This window comes from Microtus ochrogaster, chromosome 4, assembly GCF_000317375.1.
Source record: "Microtus ochrogaster isolate Prairie Vole_2 chromosome 4, MicOch1.0, whole genome shotgun sequence".
NCBI classification, from domain to species: Eukaryota; Metazoa; Chordata; class Mammalia; order Rodentia; family Cricetidae; genus Microtus; species Microtus ochrogaster.
The window spans coordinates 78,620,167-78,641,675 of NC_022011.1; the positions used below are offsets into that span (position 1 = coordinate 78,620,167).

Below are 21,509 nucleotides of genomic sequence, written 5' to 3' on the forward strand. Positions count from 1 at the left end.
TCTCTCTCTCTCTCTCTCTGTGTGTGTGTGCGTGTGTGTGTGTGTGTGTGTGTGTGTGTGTGTGTGTGTGTGTGTATGGGGGCATTCTTGTGTGTTACTGTTCATTTGTGTGAGCATCATGTGTAGGTCAGAAAGAAATCACGGGTACCATTCCTGGGAAGCTGCCCACTTGTTAAGGCAGAATCTCTCCCTGAGGCCTGGGTTCACTGACTTGCTAATAAGCACTGGGAATCCACCTGTCTCTCCCTCCCCAGGGCTGGAATTCCTATGGAATTCCAGTGTGGGCCACCTGACAACTGGAAATTCAGGATCAAACTCAGGTTCTCGTGTTTATGGGTCAGCATTTTATTAGCTAAAGTCACTCTCATCACCTCTTTCTAGAGTCCGAATGTTTCGCCTTTCACCTAATTGTTTTCATCATTAGGGACAGAATTTAGGGGTATGCACAGTTGAGAATAAGATGTCTTATATTATGGCTGTGCAACTTGCCTCAAAACTATGACTTAACAGAATCCTCCTTTTTCATGCAGACCTACAACACACCATCATAATCAAGTTTTACTGAAATCCCAGGCCTATTTCTACACGTCACTGGCTGATTTCCCAATATCACAGTATCTGACTGAGGCACACTGTACATTCTTGAGTCTTTGTATGTCAAATAAATTTAAAAACAACCTTGCTGGATGGCTCAGAATGTCTCGCGGAAAACTTGGCCTTGGAACAATTCTGACCCTGTTGATCACTTGGGGAGGAATAGCTGACTCCTTGCTCTGTAAGAGTTGTCTTAATCATGAGCAGGATTTTTCTGTCCATTTGGTAGGTTTACTTCAATGTCTTCTAGTAAGCTTATTCTTCTGCCTATTTAAAAGTCTTTCAAATAACTTGCTAAACATAGTCAATAAAGTTACACAAATAATAAATAATATCCTATTCTCCTGCCTTTTACTTTTGAGACTATTCAGTCTGCTTCTCTTCTTGACTCGTTTAGTAAGTTATTATTACTCTTGGAGTTTACCTAGCTCACCTAGCTATGTGCTATACAGCACTCCACAGTCTATTACAGGTTGTCAAAGTCTCTGCAGAAACCGTAATTTATTAGCAACATCTTTGTTGCTGCTGTTTCCTGTGCCACTAATTTGGGTTCCTACTTTTATCAAGCCCTCTTCTTTAGCTTCTGCGGTTAACACCGCTCATTTTCCGTGTCAAATCGGATGCCTGGCTGGTTCATTTTCATGTTTCTTCCTCCTACGACCCTCTAATGCAGGCCTATTAAATATAATTTTCTCAGTTTAATGTAGAAATGTACTTCATTCTCACTTCTGAAATGCCTCCCTATTCTCTGAAGAGATTAAGTTGTTCCTTCCTTTTCAGGTTCCTCCTCTTTGCTGTTCCCGGGCTGTCTGCTGGCCACCACTTATCCCACGCAGGTGGAGCTCAGTGCTCTCCACTTGGGTTTCTTTCTTTCTTTTTTCTTCCTTTTAAAAAGGCATCACTAGGTAGTCCTGATGGGCTCTGACTGTAGCTGTCCGTGTGTAGAAGGAGAAACAGTGCCAGCAGAAGAGAAAGATTCTCTGAGCCACATGGAAGTACGGTGGTGCATGCCTGCAAACCCAGTATGTTGGTGGAGGCAGGAGAAACAGGAGTTCAAGGCTAGTCTTTAAGGCCTACCTGGGCTACTAGAGACCTTGTCTCAAAAACAAAGCAAAACAAAAGACCGAGAAATCTGTACTTTGAAACCTGAAGCAGAATTATAGACATCCAAAGTTTTCACGATATAAAACCTGGCTGGACTGCGAGGCTGAGTTAGGAGGACCATGAGTTTGAGGCCCATAGTATAATCCATGTCTAAAGCAGAACCGCCCCACAGATTACCCAAGCTTCTACAATGGCAAAAGTCTGTAAGTACATACTAGAGCCTGAAGAAATGGATATACCACTATCAGTACTGATAAAGTAACCCAATCATTTCATTGTTCATATGTAGACGCTATGAGGAAAATACTCTAAAGCAAAATCAATTTCGTAAAATGCATAATTTTCTCATAAATTCAAAGAAAATTTCTCTGAATTTCACTGTGATCCACCTGAAGTTTCCAAGACCTTTGGATGTGAGTGGGGTACCGCAATGTGTACCACATTCCGCCCTTCCCCTGGGGATGGGTGGGTGTGGCCTTCTCTTCCCCGAAATACAAACAAGAAACAAGAACATTGCTTGATCTTTACCGGAATAGGTTTGACGGGCATCTGCCCAACCTCCCAGGAAGACAAAATAAATCTCATCACATTCACATCCATTCTCCTGGTCAACATCTATTAGCCTCTGACTTGATCACACAGCATGCTGAGCACTGAGGACAGAAAACCAAGTAGGGTGGTTCCTCGTCTAATGAACTCACAGTCCATTAACTGCCTTTGTCATCTAATTGCAGCTTAAGTGATGTTCTGTCAAAAGCACTGAAGCCAAAAGCAGGAATCCAAGTCTTAGTCACTGATTTAGAACCCACTCAATCTTCACACTTCTCCGTCTCTCCTTGTGATCATTAATTTTGGTCATCAACTTGACTAAATCTAAACTCACTCTGGAGCCAGTGAGGGACGCCACTAGGGGGCAGGGTGTCTGTGAGGGTGTTTCCTGAGAGAATTAACTATGAGGTCAAGACTCACACTGAAGGTCAGATAGCATTCCAAGGGTTGCCCCCCCCTCCCGCCCCAGACACACCCTATATTCAAGTTTTGTCTTTTTGATGTTTCACAGAATTTGCTCATGACTGGTTTGGATTATTGCCTCAATCGTGTCTACTTTTTGGCAAACATAAAATGATCATGTGCCTGTATCCAGCATGCTGGGATACATTGGTGAAGAAATGCATATCAACTGCCCCCAGCACCTCAGCCCTAGCACGTGACCTGAAAGACAAAGGATCATCTGCCCATGGCCTCCTGGATTACTCTGGGCATGACAGGGCAGCTCCAGTGCTAAGGACAAAACCCAAGGTCTCTTCCAGGTCTTCGGGCCCCTTGTGGTTTCCATCCCCAGGTGTTTAGTTACTGACTAGTCTACACACATTAAAAACTCTCCTACACAATGAGGCCAAACCATTTCCAAAGCCTCTTCTGATGGCCCAATGAGAACTTGCATGCCACTGCCTCCTATTGCTGTCCTTGCTGAAACAAAGCCTCTTAGCATCTTGGCATTCAGGAGATGGTGAAAGTGAAGGCTTGTGCTCCTAACACCAGTGTCATCAGAGGTCATCCTGACTAGGAGAGAGTTGTTATCGCCAAAGGAGGGCACCGTTTCAGGAGATTCCACTACTCTGAGAGAATGGTAAACCCGACAATGAGGATCAGCTGCTCCAGCAGCATGCGGAAAGCTCAGGGAACCCTGCGTGGCAGAGGGACCAGAGACACAAGCAGTAGACAAAAAATGGGGCATCTGAGCTACAGCTGGATAAGCATTCAGCATGACGTTATGAGCCCACAGCAGCGTGGCCCTTCCTACCCAGGAAGCATGAAGCAGGCATCACCTCCACCCAGCCTGTTTACTTAAGAGAGCAGGGAGTCATGCTAGCCACACTTGGTCTCTGTAGCATATAACTCAAATGCTCAGATTACAAAATGGAAAGGATTATTTTGGGTCATGGTTTCAAACGTTTTTGCCCACGATACCCTGTTCACTTCACCTTCAGGGCTGTGGCATGACAGCGAGTCACGACACGAATGGCATCCTGGAGGGAAGCTGCTTACCTCATGATGGCCAGGAACTCAGAAAGAGGAGCATAGACAGAGACAAAAAGCCATTGCTAATATCTTACTGCTAACTTCAACAGTAGATACCTACCAGATACCCTGTGAAAGAAAGCCCCTTGGTCTTCATCTCTTAAAGGCACCATGATGCCACAAAAACTTGCCTCTCAAAGGCACACCCACCAGGCCTCCTCTGAATGCCCACTAAGTCTCTTAAAGGTCCCACACTCACCAGTCCCCACCCCTCAGGTCTTTGAAAGAATCTCACCATGCCCCACCTCTTAATGCCCCATGCTCTCCAAATAACGCCACTCGGGGGACAGGCCTCTGAAGCACTGGCCAGTGGACATCAAATTCCAGATTCCAACTTTAATGGGCCATGCCCTACAGATCAGCTGACTGTGCCTCTGTTATAGGGCATCAGCATCAGGACCAGTTTCTGCAAGGAAGGTGTTAGGAGCCAATTTTCTCCTAAAATCATTGCAGGAACCATCACCCTAGGGGAGTCTACAGAGAACCCCACACCCCTAATTATGTTAGGAATCATTCTATTGACAGAGCCTACCCCACACCCAAATTGGCTGATGGAGAGCTATCTGGAGAGCTATCGGTTTGCAGAACCCACCCCACATTCCAAACTATCTAGTTCCCTAGGTGTGGCAACTCGTGACTTCTTGGCCTACATGACCGAAGATAACCTCCTGCCTACGTGACCAACACGGACCACGTGACCAACATGAACCACGTGGCAAGAGCTCAGACCCCTGTGCCCATCCCCCAACTCCTTACCATATATAAAGCCGTACCCCATCTCTAATAAACGGAGGCTCTGACAAATGTAGCAGGGCCTTCTTCTTCTCTCCTAGCCCATTTATCTTACAGATAGCGCCTCTCCGGGACCCTGGAATAACTGACCTGCCAGACGGTTACTAAGCCTAGACAATGTAACCCGTCAAGGCAATTACAGGAAGGCACAGACAGTAAGTGGACAGGCAAGCGTCTACAGGAGAGAGAGCAAAGAAAAGCAATGGCAATGGGTTTTTGATCCTACTGCACGTGCTGGCTTTGGGGGGGCCTGGGCAGTTTAGATGCTCAACTTACTAAACCTGGATGGAGGTGGGCGGTCCTTGGACTTCCCACAGGTCAGGGAACCCTGATGGCTCTTCAAGCTGATGAGGGAGAGGGACTTGATCGGGGGAGGGGGAGGGAAATGGGAGACAGTGTCGGGGAGGAGGCAAAATCCTCAATAAATAAATAAATTTAAAAAAAAAATAAAAATAAATAAAAAAAAGAGAAGTGGTAGGCGTGCCATGGAAACAGGATCACAGAAGACAATAAAGGAGGGGCCGCTTTAGACGATTATGGAAAAGACATAGATTCTGCTAGGGGTTAAGATATACTGAATAGGCCTGGCGGTGGTGGTGCACGCCTGTAATCCCAGGCAGATTGGGAGGCAGAGACAGGCGGATCTCTGTGAGTTCGAGGCCATCCTGGTCTACCAAGGGAGTTCCAGGACAGGCTCCAAAGCTACAGAGAAACCCTGTCTCGAAAAACCAAAAAATATATATATATATACTGAATAAGACATGGAGATAAGTTAAAAAATTCGCTAGCAATGAGGAAATCAGAATTTCACAATTAAATCAGAAACAAGTAACGGTGCTTCTAAACAGACTTCCATGATTCAGAGTGCAAAAAATGAGTTTGACCTCGAAGTAAGATCACAGCTACGGGGTTACTGCACTCTGCCCACAAAGGAAGAGAGCAGGAAAGAGCAGGATGTTGTGTACCAACCCTCCACATTAGTTTCCTCAGAAAATGAAAGGAAAGCCTCGTAGGACATCTAAATGCTTCCTTATGGTCATGTGCACAGCACACAGCCCCTTGCCTACACAAGGCACTCCTGGATCCACAGTGAGATCAGGAAGGCTGTGAGCAGAGTTCCTATAAGTCCCATGTCACAGGGCAGCAGCATTTGATATAGACGCTCCCATTTCAGCTTTGGGAAAACTAAAACATAAAAACAGGGGGTTGGGAAGGGATGCCCAGTGGCTCGTCCCAGGTTCAAAACCAGTCAGAGGACAATGAAGAGGTCATCTCAAGATTACAAAGACTTAAAACAGTCTAAGAAATTATTTAGGAGGAGGAGGAAAATAATTTCCCATCTCTAAAAGACACAAGTTCTTGTGGTGGTGGCACACGCCTTTAATCCCAGCACTCCGGAGGCCGAGGCAAATGGATCTCTGAGAGTTCAAGGCCAGCCTGGTCTACAGAGTGAGTTTCAAGACTGCTGGGCTACACAGATAACCACTGTCTGGGGGCAAAGGGGAAGACACAAGAGCTAGAGATCAGAGGAGCTCAGAGTAAGGAAATTTATATATGACCAAAGCGATAACTTCAGAGAGCTCTGTGGCTGTGGATGCCATAATGCCCAGCACAAGGGCCAGCAGAGACAGCTGACAGAGCACGGGGAATGCTTAAGCCAGGGGGTGATGGAAGGGGCCTGGTCAGCACTTTCCAGCTTCCAGCTGCTTTGTCTCTTGTTCGTTCTGGACAGAAGAGATTACGGTGACAGAGTAGTGGGAAAAATACCTCGTAACACTACACGTTCAGCCAGTCCCCCGTGCTCAGCTACAGAACAAGACGGCCAGTGTCCCTCACTGCCAACCTTCCATGAGCACTTGAATCTTTCCTGCACTACCTACGGTGTCAAGGTTGTAGAACTGCCCCACATTTTGGAACTCTGTTGGGGACCACGTTTCGATAAGTATACCACTTCCCGGGGTAGGCACATGAAGATCAGAAAAACAAGTGAAGAGTATGAGGATGTGGGTGAAAATAATAAAACAGAAAACACAGGCGAGTACTGGGAGGGAGTGCCAGTGAATACTGAAATCCGCCTGTGTTTATTTTCCACACACTTTTATTCCCCAAGGCCACAGGGGAAAAGGACAAAAGATTGCTTTAACAGGACACCAAGGACAACTGGAACAGTTATTTGCTTCAATACTTTGAAACATTAAGTTATTACATTCTGTTGTTTAGGCAGTGAACCCACCCTAGACCAAGTAACCTGAAGGCAGCCACTCCCTAGGTCAAACCTCCTAATTCAAAAGAAGGAACAGAAGTACAGCTTGAATTCTTTGACCTCTGGTCAGGGTGGAGTGGATCTTAATGTCCAAAAGACCACAGAAGCACACCCTAGGTCAGGGTGGGTAGCCACACTTGTCAACAACTTGAGCAAGCTGAAACTCTCTGACCTTAGGACGAGGGGGAAGCAGGCTCACAATTTTGGGCCCCACAGAACTCTCTCTACAGCTCTAGGAGAAAGCCGAAATAAACCACATGTGCACCATTGCCTCTGCATGACCAAATACTGATTTATCACTACAGACGAGGAGGCACACACGTGTCTGCATGTCTGTGTGACTAATGGATGACTTTACAAACGAAGAACCCTAGTCCCAGACTTAGATTTAAACAAAATGTCTTATATTTTAAGAATCAATAGGGCCATACTCACCAATAATTATAGGCCACTTCTTATAAAACAAATTTATTCTTTGGAATATATCCAAACAAACAAGATAACATTTTAGCCACAATGCATACACAGTGATGTTCATTTCTCTGTAGTTAAAAGAACCAATTAATTAATCATCCTTGCATTGGAATATTATGTCGCCATTAAGATGATGATAAAAATTTCTCGACATAAAGTATCTACCATCAACTGGATGAAAATGTGGTTGTGAGAGATAGACCGAGAAGCATGAATCCAGTTTTAGCTTTTGGAGAAATGACTCCTTGGGATGTACTTCCGGTCTCCCGCAGAAGAGGGACGAACACTCCCACTCAGAGAGCGCAGCAGAGTATACAAGACTCAAGGGTCAATAGCATGGAGAACCGAATGGTTTAAAGGAGGCCATACAGTTGAGGATTCTGGCTGCCAAACCTAGGAATCAGTGAGATGTCACCTTCTGTGTGTTACATGAGAAGCTCTGGGTAGGGCAGCTGACACTGAAGGCTACCCCGGGAGTGGGTGGCAGAGCCAGGACTAGCTGGAGTCTGTCTTCACAGCTCGACCTGCAAGCATACTCAGGTGACACTGGCTCCCTCACCCACAGCTCCCCGGGACCTTCCCTTGACCACTGGACCACCGTCTGAAGCTCCTGCAAGAGTATCTACCATCCAGATGATGGTAGATACTTTGTGTCGAGAGATACAATGTGCGCTTTCCCTACCCCACATTGCCCTTTCCAGCCTGGCCAGATCACTGGCACCTGCTAGCACACTGGTTAAGAAGCCAAGCGGCTTGTACGGGCTGAACTGAAGGCACTGGGCACTGGGCACTGCTCAGCACGGGCGGATGCCACTCAGCAGGCGGCACAGGGCTCCTTTCCTTTGTTTCTGAGTCTGGGAGAGTAAGCAGAAGTTCCAAGACACTTTTATATCTGCATTTGAGGGCGTCAGCAGTAATTAAAGAGCAAGCTTCAAAAAAAGTCTGTTATCAAAGCAACCTTAACTAGACGCCTTCCATTTTAATTTGTTTTAAAACGACTGAATCTCAAAGATCTCTTCTAAAAATACAAAGTAATTCTGCCTTTCAAAAAGTTAGTCCTGAATCTCTACTAAGCCAATCACATTTGATTAGCCCCAAAGAAGAGGAGCCCCTGCCTTGCCCTTCTTTCTTTCCCTAAACTTGCTCTGCACCTCTCCGTTCACCTCACCACAGTCCCCGCGACTGAGGGGACAGGACGGGAAAGGGGCATGAGGCACATCCGGGGTTCCTTTCCACAACATGGACTCCTTCCTGTCCCCACGGTGCCCAAAGTTCTGTACCATCCGTGATTTTCTCTTTCCCATCTCCAAAAAAGTCAAACTCCTTTTAAAGATTTCCAAGCCTGAGATGAAGAGAATTTAAATGATTTCCCCTCAGTGAAGGAGGGGATATATAGAAAGGAATACAAGTCTTGGGATCACTCGAATTAATTTCAGCCTAGTTTTGCAACAGCTAAGTGAACAATGCTTTGGATAACGGAGCAACACAGCCATGTGCTTGTGATCAGAGGATGAGAATATGCTAGGCAGAGACTAAGTGTCAGCCCCCCGACATGGGCCACCAGACTGAGATGATACCCCTCCACTGTCCGACTTTAGGATAAGAATTCCCAGAAAAGTCAGTGGTAATGGGAAATTCTAAACCGTGAGTCAGCTGCATCCGGATCTCAGCTGTGAACCACAGGCAACCCACAGGAGCTGAAAGGCTAAACCAAGGTTTAACTGCCTCTGACTCTCACAATGCCCCGCCTTCTTACTCCCTGAACTTTATCGTTCAGAATCCCTAGAGTCGGTGCCCAGAGCTGACTGCAGGAACTCCCAAGGCACTGCTCTCAGACCCATGGGACTCTCGGGATGGCAGCGTAGCAAAAATGAAGGGTGTGAGCTCCGTGTGTCATCAAGAACAATGACAGAACTGAACTCGAAGTGCCACGGCCGTGCAGACGGGGCACTGTGGAGGAGCACCTGGGCTGCAGGGGTGTGACAAAGCCTCAGCCCGGACCTGCAGCTATAGTGAGCTGCTTGTCTTCCTGTTGCCTTGTCCCCTAACAGAACCCCTGGTAGAAATAGCTCCAGAGTAGAGGAGTTGATTTTGGGATCACAGTTAATGGGGGCCCGATCCCTTGTGGTGGGGAAAGCATGGGCTGTGTGGCTCCATGGTGGCAGGAGCACATGGCAAATCCTTGTTCCACTTCTGCAGACTTGGAAGCAGCACGCTAAGCCTGGAACTGGGGTGGGGTATAGCCCTCAAAACCCAGTTCTCATTAGCCCTTTTCCTCCAGTTAGGCCCTGTCTCCAAACCTTCCAAATATAACCACAGGCTACCATGCAAAAGTCCGTAAGTAAAGTAAACCGTAGCTCTGTCAGGCCTGCCAAGGGCTGAGGTGTGGATGGTGGAAACAGAGACCTCCGTGTGCTGTGCACCTCATCCTGTAAGTGGCAGGAGCTTTGCATTTGATCACCGACAAGAAGCCTGTGATGACCTTATCTTACAATTCTAGTCGAACGCCTTTCTGTTCTGAACAGTTTCTCTATGTTCAAGAGTTACGGTATGAGAGGTCTCAAGGAGCTGGAAGGCTGCGGACTGTGGACCAGGCCCAGAGGCTCCGGGATGTGGATGGAGGGTGGGAGGCACACAGGGATGGAGACCCTTCATCAGCACATCATGCAGTTTATTCCAGAAAAGGTAGCCATGTGCAAAGGCCCCTGTGAGCAAATCTCCCAAGGCGAACAGGAAACGCAAAATGCATATGAACACGCAGACCTCGAGCCTGTGATTGCTGTACAACATGACAGAGTCTGCTGCCTAAAGCTCACTAAGTGTTTCCATGATGGAAAGCCGCGTCTCTTACTTTAGAGTTCTTATCATTGTTTCCGGATCTCCAAAATGGGCCTCCAAGCCTCCCATACCTAACAAAGACAAGGACTTTCTTCCAAGTGAGGACCATAGAAACACAGTATTTCCTTCATCCTCTTTGGTCCCAGTTCAAACCAGGGAGTAGAAAAAAATTTAACAACAACAAGAAAAGTTTGGTTTTTTGTTTTGTTTTTGTCTCACTTCATTTACTGCATGGAAAGTAATTTTCTATGAGGCTTTCCCTGCCGTCTTTTCTACCGTTGCCTGTCAGTTCACATCCAGCACAAACACAGAACAGAAGACCACAATCTATAGGAACAGGAATTAATACTACATAGGAGTAAGCGATTCCCGTCCAGTCTGAAATGAACTATTCTAACGGCGCCCCCTAGTGGCAAAATCACTGTTCCGACCAAAGAAAGTCTATTCTAAACTGACTCCAGACTTGGAGCGGAAGCATCTGTGGGCCGACATTCCCGGAAGACCTGTCCCAGATACCATCCCAGGCAAACAGTAACTCCAACTTTTCTGACACTGGTCTACATCTCTAAAACCGGAGAAATGAAGAGTTTCACCGTCATCGTCCTCCCTACGAGCACGAGCAGGGAACACAGACTTCAAGAGCACTGCACCCTGGAGCCTATTTGATGCATCCAGGTATCCACGCTACCTTTGAGTATCAACTCCACACAACCTAGACTCACCTGATGGCGAAACCTCAACTGACGAACTGCCTTGCTAAGATTCACCTGTGGTCAGACCTGAGCGAAACTGTCTCACTGATGATGGACCGGGAAAGGCCCAGCCCACTGAGGGGAACCAGAGGCAGCCAAAAAGCAGCGCTCCTTTAAGGCTCCTGCTTCGGTTCTTGCCCCGACTTCCCTCAGAGACGGAAGGTTACCTGGAGTATACGCTGACATCAACACTGTCTCCCTAGGCTGCTTCTGGCCATTGTGTTTAACATAGAAACAGAAAGCACATGAGGCAGCTGGGCTAGAGTCTGGTTTAATTCTCCAGAGTTAGCGTTCACTTTGCATCACTCCTACCTCTCTTCACCCAGCACTAGGGAGAGTCTTAGAAACCAACAAACTCTCTGGAAGTAGCCTGATACTATTTAACTGTATTAATTTAATCACTAAATACTGAAAATGCTCCAATCAATTTTTCAAAGTTAAGACTTTAGGTTTTGACGAGAATTGTGTAAAACACACGTTAGATTACTTTGGTTTGTTAATAGAAAATGTAACACAAATTCAAGAATTTTAATTTAAAATAAAAGTGAAATGTACTTAAACCATCATGCCTTCAATTGCCTGTCCAATAAAACAGCAGCCAACTGCCTAACCTGACCAGTTCAGTCATCTTTGATTTTCTTCTACAATCTGATGCCTTCAAAACGGATAATGAGGACTACTGAGAACTCAAGAACAATGGCAATGGGTTTCTGATCCTACTGCACGCACTGGCTTTGTGGGAGCCTAGGCAGTTTGGATGCTCAACTTGCTAGACCTGGATGGAGGTGGGGGTTCCTTGGACTTCCCACATGACAGGGAACCCTGATTGCTTTTCGGGGTTAAGGAGGGGGGGGACTTAATTGAGGGAGGGGAAGGGAAATGGGAGGCGGTAGCGGGGAAGAGACAGAAATCTTTAATAAATAAATAAATTTAAAAAAAAAACGCCAAAACTTCCCTTTGGGGTTCTCCAAAACTCATTGCTGCCCTCTACTGGGAAAACACGGAACAAAGCTAAAGTCACCTTATTTCTTCTCCGGGTTTCAACACCTTAGTTAAGATTTCAGGAGGGGAGAAAGTAACCTTGCACAAAATTAAAAACAATTTCCTGCTTCGTCAACTAAAGAAGTCTAAATGGTGGCAAATGTGCAGTTATCATGACCGTGGCTGAAGTCAAGGCCCGGTGTTCCAGCACCACAGTTTTTTAGCCTGAAAACGGAGGCAAATAGTTCTCCATTTCAAACCCTGTAACCTTTAATAATGACTTTAGCATTTTTATCCTACATCAAGTTTTACTTTTCCACACAGGTTTATTAAAAGTAGCTGTGGTGAGGCTGGAGAGATGGCTCAGAGGTTAAGAGCAGTGCCTGCTCTTCCAAAGGTCCTGAGTTCAATTCCCAGCAACCACACGGTGGCTCACAACCATCTGTAATGAGGTCTGGTGCCCTCTTCTGGCCTACAGTCATACACACAGACAGAACATTGTATACATAATAAATAAATAAACAAATAAATATTTTTTTAAAAAAAAAGTAGCTGTGGTCTCGTCAGACTATTCTTAACAAGTTCACATATATCTGCCTCTCTGGCATCCAACAGATATCCTCAGAACCTCACTGATGTTTGTAAAGATGCAGTAACTGAGATAAAGAGAAATCGACTGTGGATCCCACATAAGCAAGTGCATGGTAAACACTACGTTTCTCTCTCCTCTCCTTTCCTCTCCTCTCCTCTCCCCTAGGCCGTATCTACCAGCTCCATCACCTTCCCCACATGACAACCTGATGGTTTTACTCTCTGCGACCTTTTGGGCTTTACAGTCCCGTGATGTGCAAGCCACATTCTCTGATGAGAAGTGAGTGTCACTGTCTGGACTGTCCTGCGCATCTCTGCACCTCAGAGCCCACTACTGGGAGCAGTGGCAGAAAGAGACTGTGTGGCATCCCTCACCAACACCAGCAAGAAGAAAAAAGAAACAAGCAACATGAATGATTATAAAATAATAACACATTCTATATGATAACAACCATTTATTGCAAAGTTTGTCCCAATTGCAATGCTACGCACTGCCCAATTCTGTACACACAAACATGGGAAGGTACTGTCTCTGCCCATTTATGAAAGAGAAACTAAGCTCATTATTTAATATATCCAAGTTCAATTCCCAGCACCCACGTGGTAGTGCATCACCATATGTAACTTCAGTTCCAAGGGATCTACCATTCTATTCTGGCCGCCAAGGGCACCAGGCACGTACATTGTGCACAAACATACAGGTGCAAGCAAAACATCAATACACATAAAATAATCGTTTTATAAAAATCTAAAAACAGCAGAGGAGCCATGTACAGTGACCACTGCATTAACTACCATCCAAGAACGCGTGGCTGAGCCAAGAGAATCATGAGCCTGGGCTACACAGTGAAACCAGAAATTAAAGGTGAAAAGTCAGTGGAAAAGAAAGGAAGGGGAGGGGTTCCAGTGCTGTAGGAGAACAGGGGGAGGCTCTTGAGATGACGTCAGCATTGTAGGGAGATGACACACAAACCCCAGCGTGCAAAGACTGGGGGAACAGGAGAAATACGCAGCAAAGACAGAAAAAAAAAAAGTGTAGAGCAAAAGGTCCCTTGCAGATATTCCAAGAGAAGCCAGTGGAGCTCTGGCAGCTTTTAGTCACCTGTAGATGGCATTTTGGATATGTGATAAAAAAAAAAAAAAAACCCTTCCCCCCCCCCCCAGTTTTGCTTGGTATAAAAGCTGTGGAAAAATAAACGCAGGTGATTTCAGTAATCACTGAAATACCCTCCCGGTATTATTCTATGGTTCCCATTCTGTTATTCTTCGCATATCTCCGCATTCATTACTTATATTTCTAAATTCCTATGCCCCTACCCTGGTAAGAGGTGTTTTGTCAAGGCTGGTCCATGGGTGTGATGAGATAAAGTATCCAAAGTACACCTGTCAGCTTCATTTATATCACACACAATTCTGGTTCCTATCAGCTCTCTCTACAGTAAACAGAAAGGCAAGCAAGAAAACACCCCTTTCCAAATCTGCAGGGTATATATTCTTATATTCTTATTCCTATGATACCAACCTTAAAACCAAATACTCAAATCAATGGCTTCCCATTAGAATTTATATACAGCATAATGAAATCCATCATAATGACAAATAATTCAGAGTATATGTATATATAATTATATGTCATTTTGAGAATCTAAAACCTAGAACTGAAAAAAACTGTAGGTAATCAAAATTTAGTGGACATAAGATAGACTGAAAAGGGATTATGGGTCTTTTATGAGAAATGAAATAAATCCCATAGATATTTACCCAACCTTTACAACCAAATTTGGGGTTGGAAAACAGTTCATTCGATAAAGCAAGCAGTGACATAAAACTATCCAGGCACAGCGGGGCACACCTGGAACCCTAGAACTGGCCTGCAGAGGGTGAAGGGCATGACAAGTGCCTCCCTGGAGCTCACTGACCAGTCTAGAGGGTCAGCTTCGGGTTCTGTGAGAAACCTTGTCTCAAAAGAACAAGCGGAGAGAAACTGAGGAACGGCACGTGGTCTCCAGCCTCACCAGCACATGAGCACTCGAGAACAGTGTTCCTCATCACACAGACCAAACATGTTTCTAATTTAACCGTTTCCAAGTAGGTTTGAAGTTGAGTATCCCTCTTTTTAAAAAACCCAAAGGAAAGTAATACAGCTATTTCACCTCTCCAGCATTAAACCTTGCCGGCACTCAGTCTCTAACCTTCTTGGGGGACGGGGAGCCGCTGCATGCCAAACTGACATTATGAGAGCCCCATGCTGTTTCCACACCTAAACCTGCAACAGCAACCTGTGGCAACGGGAAGGAAGGCCCATGGCCAGAGGGGTGATGATCGGATAATCTCCAAACTGAAGCCAGAGTGTGCAGGAACCTCCTTGCTGTTTCTTTACGGTCTTTTTTTCTGACTGAGGGGATGATCTCTCGGGGGACAGGGTTGATGAAGCTTACCTTCTTGGCTCTCTGGGCTATGTCTGGCGTCCTTGTCAGCAGTTTCTCAATCAGGTACTCTCTGTTCTGCAAGACAAATGACCCCGACAGTTGAAGGCCTCGCTGGGTGCCCACAGGTTCACAGCAATTTCAAAACAGCAGATTGACTTGGGGGTGTTAAGCATGTTACCTTGGCTTTCTGGAAGAATTTGCATTTTAAAAGTTCTGCTGCTGTGGGCCTGAAAGATCAATAATAAATTAGAGTTGAAACAATCACCACATAATAAAAATACTGCCTTGATGCTACGGCTTAACCTCAGAGCATTTCTGGAAGACTGACCTTAAGGCAAGCAAAACCAACAACCAAGTCAATCACAAGCTGGCACCAAATAAAGCAGGGCCTGTTTCCTAGCTCTTTCTAAATACCTCTCCTGCAGAACACACACGCTTCTGAGTTAATGTGTGGGCACAATCAGCGTTCCAGCTGCCATTCTTATACATCGGTATGTCAACTTGGGAGATTTTAAAGGCTGGCAGAGCAACTTCTGAGAGCAGAATTCCTATGTTATTACGAAGCCGTACAAACTGCAATATGACCCTGTCAAAGGGACTACAGAGTCCGCTGTGTTGTGTGAATCCCAAGGAGCAGCAGCTACAGAAAGGGGCTCACAGAGAGCTCACAGAGAGGGGCCAGCTCAGGCCGCACAGGACAGAAATAACTGCTTTAAGAGTGTAGGCACCACTGTTTAAAAAAAAAAAAAGTTCAAATGGCATGGCCATTAATAAAACACAAGCTCACTCAAAAGCATTTCTGGATATGTCTAGCTCCTTGTGTTGTCATATAACTTGTTTCTCCATGCTGTATCGCATGTAATCAAAAGTTAGGTCCAGAAGGCTCAAAAGAAGTTCTTATCATGCATCTAAATGCTGACGAGATAGATAGCTCATAAAATTAGACATTTAGAATCATTTCAGACTGCAGATTTTGGTAGAGCCCGTAAATACTCAAGTTCAGAAGACTATGAAACTCAAAACACATTGTAGATCCGGCCTCCTCAAGCTGTGCTTTCAGAGACATCATCAGGCTCCTCACTGCACTGTGGCAGCAGAGAGGCGGCCACCATTATGTTAGTCCACTATTAGGGATGCTAAGTTTAACTGATTGGTCCCCAGCCTCCAAAGCTCAGCACTGGAAGGTCCTCTTTCCCCCACTACAATTAGCCAGTGTCCCGCTGAGTGAGGTCTTGGCACTGAATGGATATCCTGTCCCTGAAAACCTTCCCCTGGGGTTTACCATCTTGGACTTAAATATTTCATGGGAGGTAGCCGAACATTGATTTCCTACTTTTACCATTCTTTCTCTGTTCAACTGACAATCGTCTGTAAAGAATAGCTTCCTCTGTCAATAATTTCTTAATTAGGAATCCATTTCATCAGCTTTCTCTATTTGTATCTGTAGAAGAGGGGGAAAGCCTCCCTAATACTCATCCATATAAACTGGAGATGGAGGTCAACAGGCTAGCACTTGCTGAGCATCCAAAACGCTGAGTCTTACATTAAGAAAAGGAAAGGAAGGCTGTGGGAGGGAAAGGGAGAAGGGAGGAGGAGGGGCAGAGGGAGAGCAGGTTGTAAAATAGAGACAATGAATCCCTCATCTTCCAAGAGGAAAAAGTAGGAGAGATGAGGGAAAACGGATCTAGATCAAAATAGACTTAAAATCTAAAGCTAAAAGCAGCTCCCTGTCCTTGAGTGAGCACTGGGTTTGAAAGAAAGTAGCAAAAAATTACAAAAGACATTTAGAGATAGATCTGCAAATTCACTACATGGGAGACACCTGTAAGAAATCCTGCTCATTTTCTTCAGTGTGGAAAGACAATCATCATTATGCAGAAGCAAAGCCTTACTTGTTAGGAAGAAACATGCGGTAAAGTGTTGTCTGTTACTGCCAAACAATTCAGTAAATAAAATGTGCAAAATACAAAGGCTTCTGCTGAGAGGCTTCCCCCAAGAGGCCCACAGAGTCCAGACTCCAGGAGAACTGAGAACTTCTGTAAACACAGGCATGTGCCGCCGGCCTAAGGCTACAAAGTCATCAACTGTATTTCTGTGCAAGGAAGATTTGTATTCTGATTCTTACCACTTCCTTCAAATTTTGAGAATATTAGCTACAGGCACCTCTCCAAGAAGCCCGAGTCATGCACCTACCACAACAGTTGATAACTGATAAGTTGCTTTGAGTAAGTAAGGGTCTAAATGACGGGAGGGCCATATCCCTCAGTAAATTCATTAAATGCATGAGCTTATAGCTTATTTAAAAGCCAAAAAATGTGGAGATGAAAAAAGACCGAGCCATTCTACATGATGCATTGGTTACTATTTTGCTGTTTATTTGTCCCACTCATCAGCAGCCTGTGTTACCTATCCCCCGGAGAGCGGGTTCCTGAAAACAGCTAATCAAGCTCTGTGATCCCAAATCATCTAACGCTGTCTCCTCCATGATCCCAAATCTTCTGGGGCTGTCTCCTCCATGATCCCACATCTTCTGAGGCTGTCTTCATCAACCTTACACACTTTCCCCTTCAACCATGACGTTTCGTTCCTTCACAGCAAAGCACACCCTGGGCTTTTCTTGAAATTGTTTCTTCGAAATGTTTCGTAACCAAGTAGTCCACCTTGCCCATAAGTCAAAAAACAATTTAGTTGCCACAGTCTTCGGGATCTCTCTCCCAGCATCTATGGATAGAACTCACACTCCGGACTTGGTGCTCAGTGTGTTTTCCCACCCTTCCCACTCTATCTCAATCTATGCTCCTTCTCCGGTAGCTCTGCTTTGTCGTGTTAGGAGCCCTTCTGAGGCAAAGAGTCTGTAGATTCCATTTTTATATTCCTGATGCCCAGCACAGCACAGCAAACTATTGTAGCTCAATTTCACACCCCAGCATGAAGTGAAGGCAATGCTGGTAGACGTTTGGGCCAGGACTGTAACTCCCGTGGCTAAGTTTAGCCAGCACTGAAGCGTCTGTTCGACACAGTGAGGAAGAGAGGGAAAAGCAGGAAAAATGAGGCTCGGGCAGCAAAACAAAGAGGAGGGACACGGCACAGGTGGGGACCCAAAGTGATTTTCCTCCTCCTCAGTACCCCTCATTCTCCTTCTGCAGACCAAAGGTCAAATGTTAAACCTAGGTGGACAGAAGGTTGTGGAATGCTGGACCGACCTTGAGAAATGAGACTGGAAAAATTCTTTCCCTTTATGAGAAAGGTCATTTCTATGGCAACAACAACAAAAAAAAAGCATATTGCAGAAAAAAACCTTTCCTCCCCACTCTACGCCACCCTTATCCTCCATCCCTTCAGCACAAAGAAGCCATAAGGTAAGGGGGGAAAATGGCTTTAAAAGCCCACATTCTTTTTTATGATTTTGTTTTGTTTCCTTTGGGGAGCTTGTTTTTGTCTTTAATAGGCACAACTGTTAAGTTTCAAGGCACTCTAATACAATACAGAAAACAGTTGAATAGTATTACTGGGTCCGTTTATACTGAAGTCAGCTCAAGTATTCCCAGCTTTGGGGTAAAAACCCAAGTGTGCTAAGCTACCTCCATAGGAAAGTAGGGGAAGGGGAACTGGGAGAAATGAGGAAGAGGAACGGAAGTACGAGACAAGCAGAGGTGCCTGGCGCCCTTCTGAACTCAGGTTTGCATGCCTGGCTACTTATCCGTTGTCATTTTCTCCAACAGAAACTACAACGCTAGCCTACTGTGCAGCCGCAGACCCTGCCAGTCTTTAGCTGAGTTCTGCTGGAGCAGGGGATCTTCCCCGCCACCTCTCACAAGGCTGCCAACCACCGCCCAGCCATGTAACAGGTAGTATAAATAGAAACGCTGTTTCCCAAGAAGTGCTACAGTGCTACCAGTAGCCAGAACAGTCCAGGCTATGAACACGACTGATTCTGAAATCCTTAAAAACGATGCAGTGTTCTGCAAGTACCAACATTCTCAGAAGAAAACCTCTCAATGGATTCATAGGATACATAGGGATGGGCCAAAGTCCTCGGAGACCTAAAATGGATCTCAAAGGATTCAGGATGAGTATTATACAGTCTAAAGAGCTCTAACTACATGCTTTAATAAATTCTAACCGCTTCCTGACCTCAGGCAGAACTGCTTTGCGCAGCCCTCCCTCCCTCGGCACAGTGATAGTGCAGTCTAACTCACGGCTGGCGCATTCATCTATGCAACATCCACCCTCTTAGTGCTCAGTCGATGCTGGCTCTTTTTATAGGTTGCCATCATTGGGGAATGTGTAATCTATAAGATCAAGGCTCATTTTATTAGGAAATAGCAAAGTCCTCTGCTGTGTAAATATAAGCAACCCTGCCTGAGCTAATGCAAAGCACAAACCTCCCCGAGGCACGGGCTCTGACACCTGGTCCATGTCACACGAGGAAAGCAGAGTCCAGCATGTGAGCACAGGACTCAATCTATGTCCTGGCTATTCTGCCGCTGTGCTTGTCACTGGTTGCTCAAGTCTCTTAGCAGCGCCAGAGCTTTGGTGCCTACTAACCACACTAAGATCACAGAGAGATGAGCTACATGCAGGTAGCACATATTCACAAAGATGACCAAAGTTTGCCTTCAACGCCTCAACCCACTTGGATCTGGTTTCTCTTTCTGAAATTCTCTTCGGAGGATTTCAATCACCTCCAAAGGGCAAACTCCCGTGAGTCTCCAGATATAGAGACGAGTACACAAGTCCTTCTGAAACTCTGAATTTGTTGTGTAAGTCAACCAAAATATACGGGGTAATAGTACTAAAAATATTAAATAGCTATAGCATTAGCATACTGTGATGAGCACGTAAAACTCACAGCGACTCTCCCCGCCAGGGTGGAGGCAATGGTGAATGGCTGTCTCTATTGGCCGAGCTCTGAAGCCAGCCCCAGGCACTCTGCTACCTGCCCTGGTACCATTTCACTGCAGCCTCAGAGCAATCCTCTGAAATGGGGGCTGCTAGACACATTACAGAGACAAGGAAACTAAGTCCTGAGAATCAGGCTAAATTAGAGCTAGGAATCCAACCCAGTATTGAAAAAGAGCAGAAAGAGAGAAAGGAAAGAAATGAAGTAACAGAAATGGCGGAAAGTCTTAAACAGCATGAACAGAGCAGAAGGGCAGGTGGGATTAAAATCACTCTGAACAGTCATGGCTTGGGAAGTCTGTCGTGTGCAGAGATGCTATTTGTATATTTCATACTGAACGTGTTTTTAATTCCATGTTCTATAAAGGTAAATTCAACAATATACTTTTTCCTCTCTTCGCAATTCATGAGTTTTTCTGTGATTTTGCTCCTCCCAAACTCCTCACATACTATCTTCAATGCCCGTGTCTCTTCGTTGGAAGAAAAAGCCGCTGGGGAAGTGGATGCGGCACTATTCCTCTAACTCTACTAGAGAACCGTTGTACAGTTATAGAGAATCACGCAGAAGACCTTCAGCTACTCACACGTGCTGAGCAGCACAGAGCGAGTGCCCTGAGGGAAAGGCTTCATGCAGGGATGGATACACAAGCCTGAGGCTGCCTTATCCAGACCTGTGTCTCCACCTCCTCCCTCCACCACTGTCTCACAGACACATATAGAAGAAATCAGTATCTGAACTCAACAGTGAATAGAACCCAGAAAAGGCTTTAAGTTTATTATGAAACAAAAATGGTCTGTTAAATACATTACACATAAATCTAAATTATTTTGAGCAAATCGCAAACTGTCACGAATAGCACTACCACTCTACCCTAAGGAACTGGGTTTTTTGTTTTTTTTTTTTCTGAGTCGTGTGCCATTACTCAGTACAGCCACTAGGTGGCTCTCAACTCGTTCTAGAATCCCGAAAGTTGTCAGTCAAGTCCCAGAAACACAGAGACAACTCCCACAAGGTGTGGAAGCTCTACCAGTGCTCTGCAGTAACAAATTTCGCCTTGTGGCAAGGACGCCAAATGCAAGGGAAGAATAAGCAGATGCTGAAGGCTGAAACTAACACCTAAGAGCCTTCCCAGCAAGAGGAGGGTGGAGAGGTAACCCCAGGGAAAGGTCAAGCAACAGATGGAGGAAAATAATCCCTATAAACCAAACATCAACACAAGAGAAATGTCAAGCACAAACCGTCTGTGGGGATCATTTGCAAGAAATAATTTAAAGATTTGCCACAGCAAATAATCACAAACTATCTCAGCAACTGTGCTAAAGAAGCCAAAGAAGCACAGCCTAACTGGCAGTGATACTATATAACAGTTAAAAAGCTCAGTAAGTTGCTCAAAGAATTCACGACATAGAATACACCAATGCCTTCTAACAACAGGGATCCATCCCCGATGGGAGACCGCTGAAAAAATAGTTATTATTATTTTTCTTTGAGCTAAGTAGAAAATCAGAGGCTTGGGTGACCTATGATAGACAGAGGACTTTCCAGGTCTGTTGGGGAAGTGGCACGTGCAACTATGTCTCTGTAAGGAGCAAGGCTTGCCTGTGACACACAACTACTTGTCTGTAATGAGCAAGGCTTGTCTGTGATACACGACTACTTGTCTGTAATGAGCAAGGCTTGTCTGTGATACACGACTACTTGTCTGT

The 21,509-nt window shown here is 45.4% G+C and overlaps 1 protein-coding gene across 1 annotated transcript in view; it reads right to left on the minus strand.

Moving 5' to 3' along the window:
• Positions 1 to 21,509, minus strand: part of Stk39 (serine/threonine kinase 39) — a 256,775-nt gene that overhangs the window by 127,043 nt on the left and 108,223 nt on the right. Inside the window, exons 9-10 of the mRNA XM_005346510.2 lie at positions 15,079 to 15,127; positions 14,910 to 14,975 (exon numbers count right to left, since the gene is read on the minus strand). Coding sequence (XP_005346567.1) covers positions 14,910 to 14,975; positions 15,079 to 15,127 — 115 coding nt within the window. The remainder of the gene's footprint in view (positions 1 to 14,909; positions 14,976 to 15,078; positions 15,128 to 21,509) is intronic.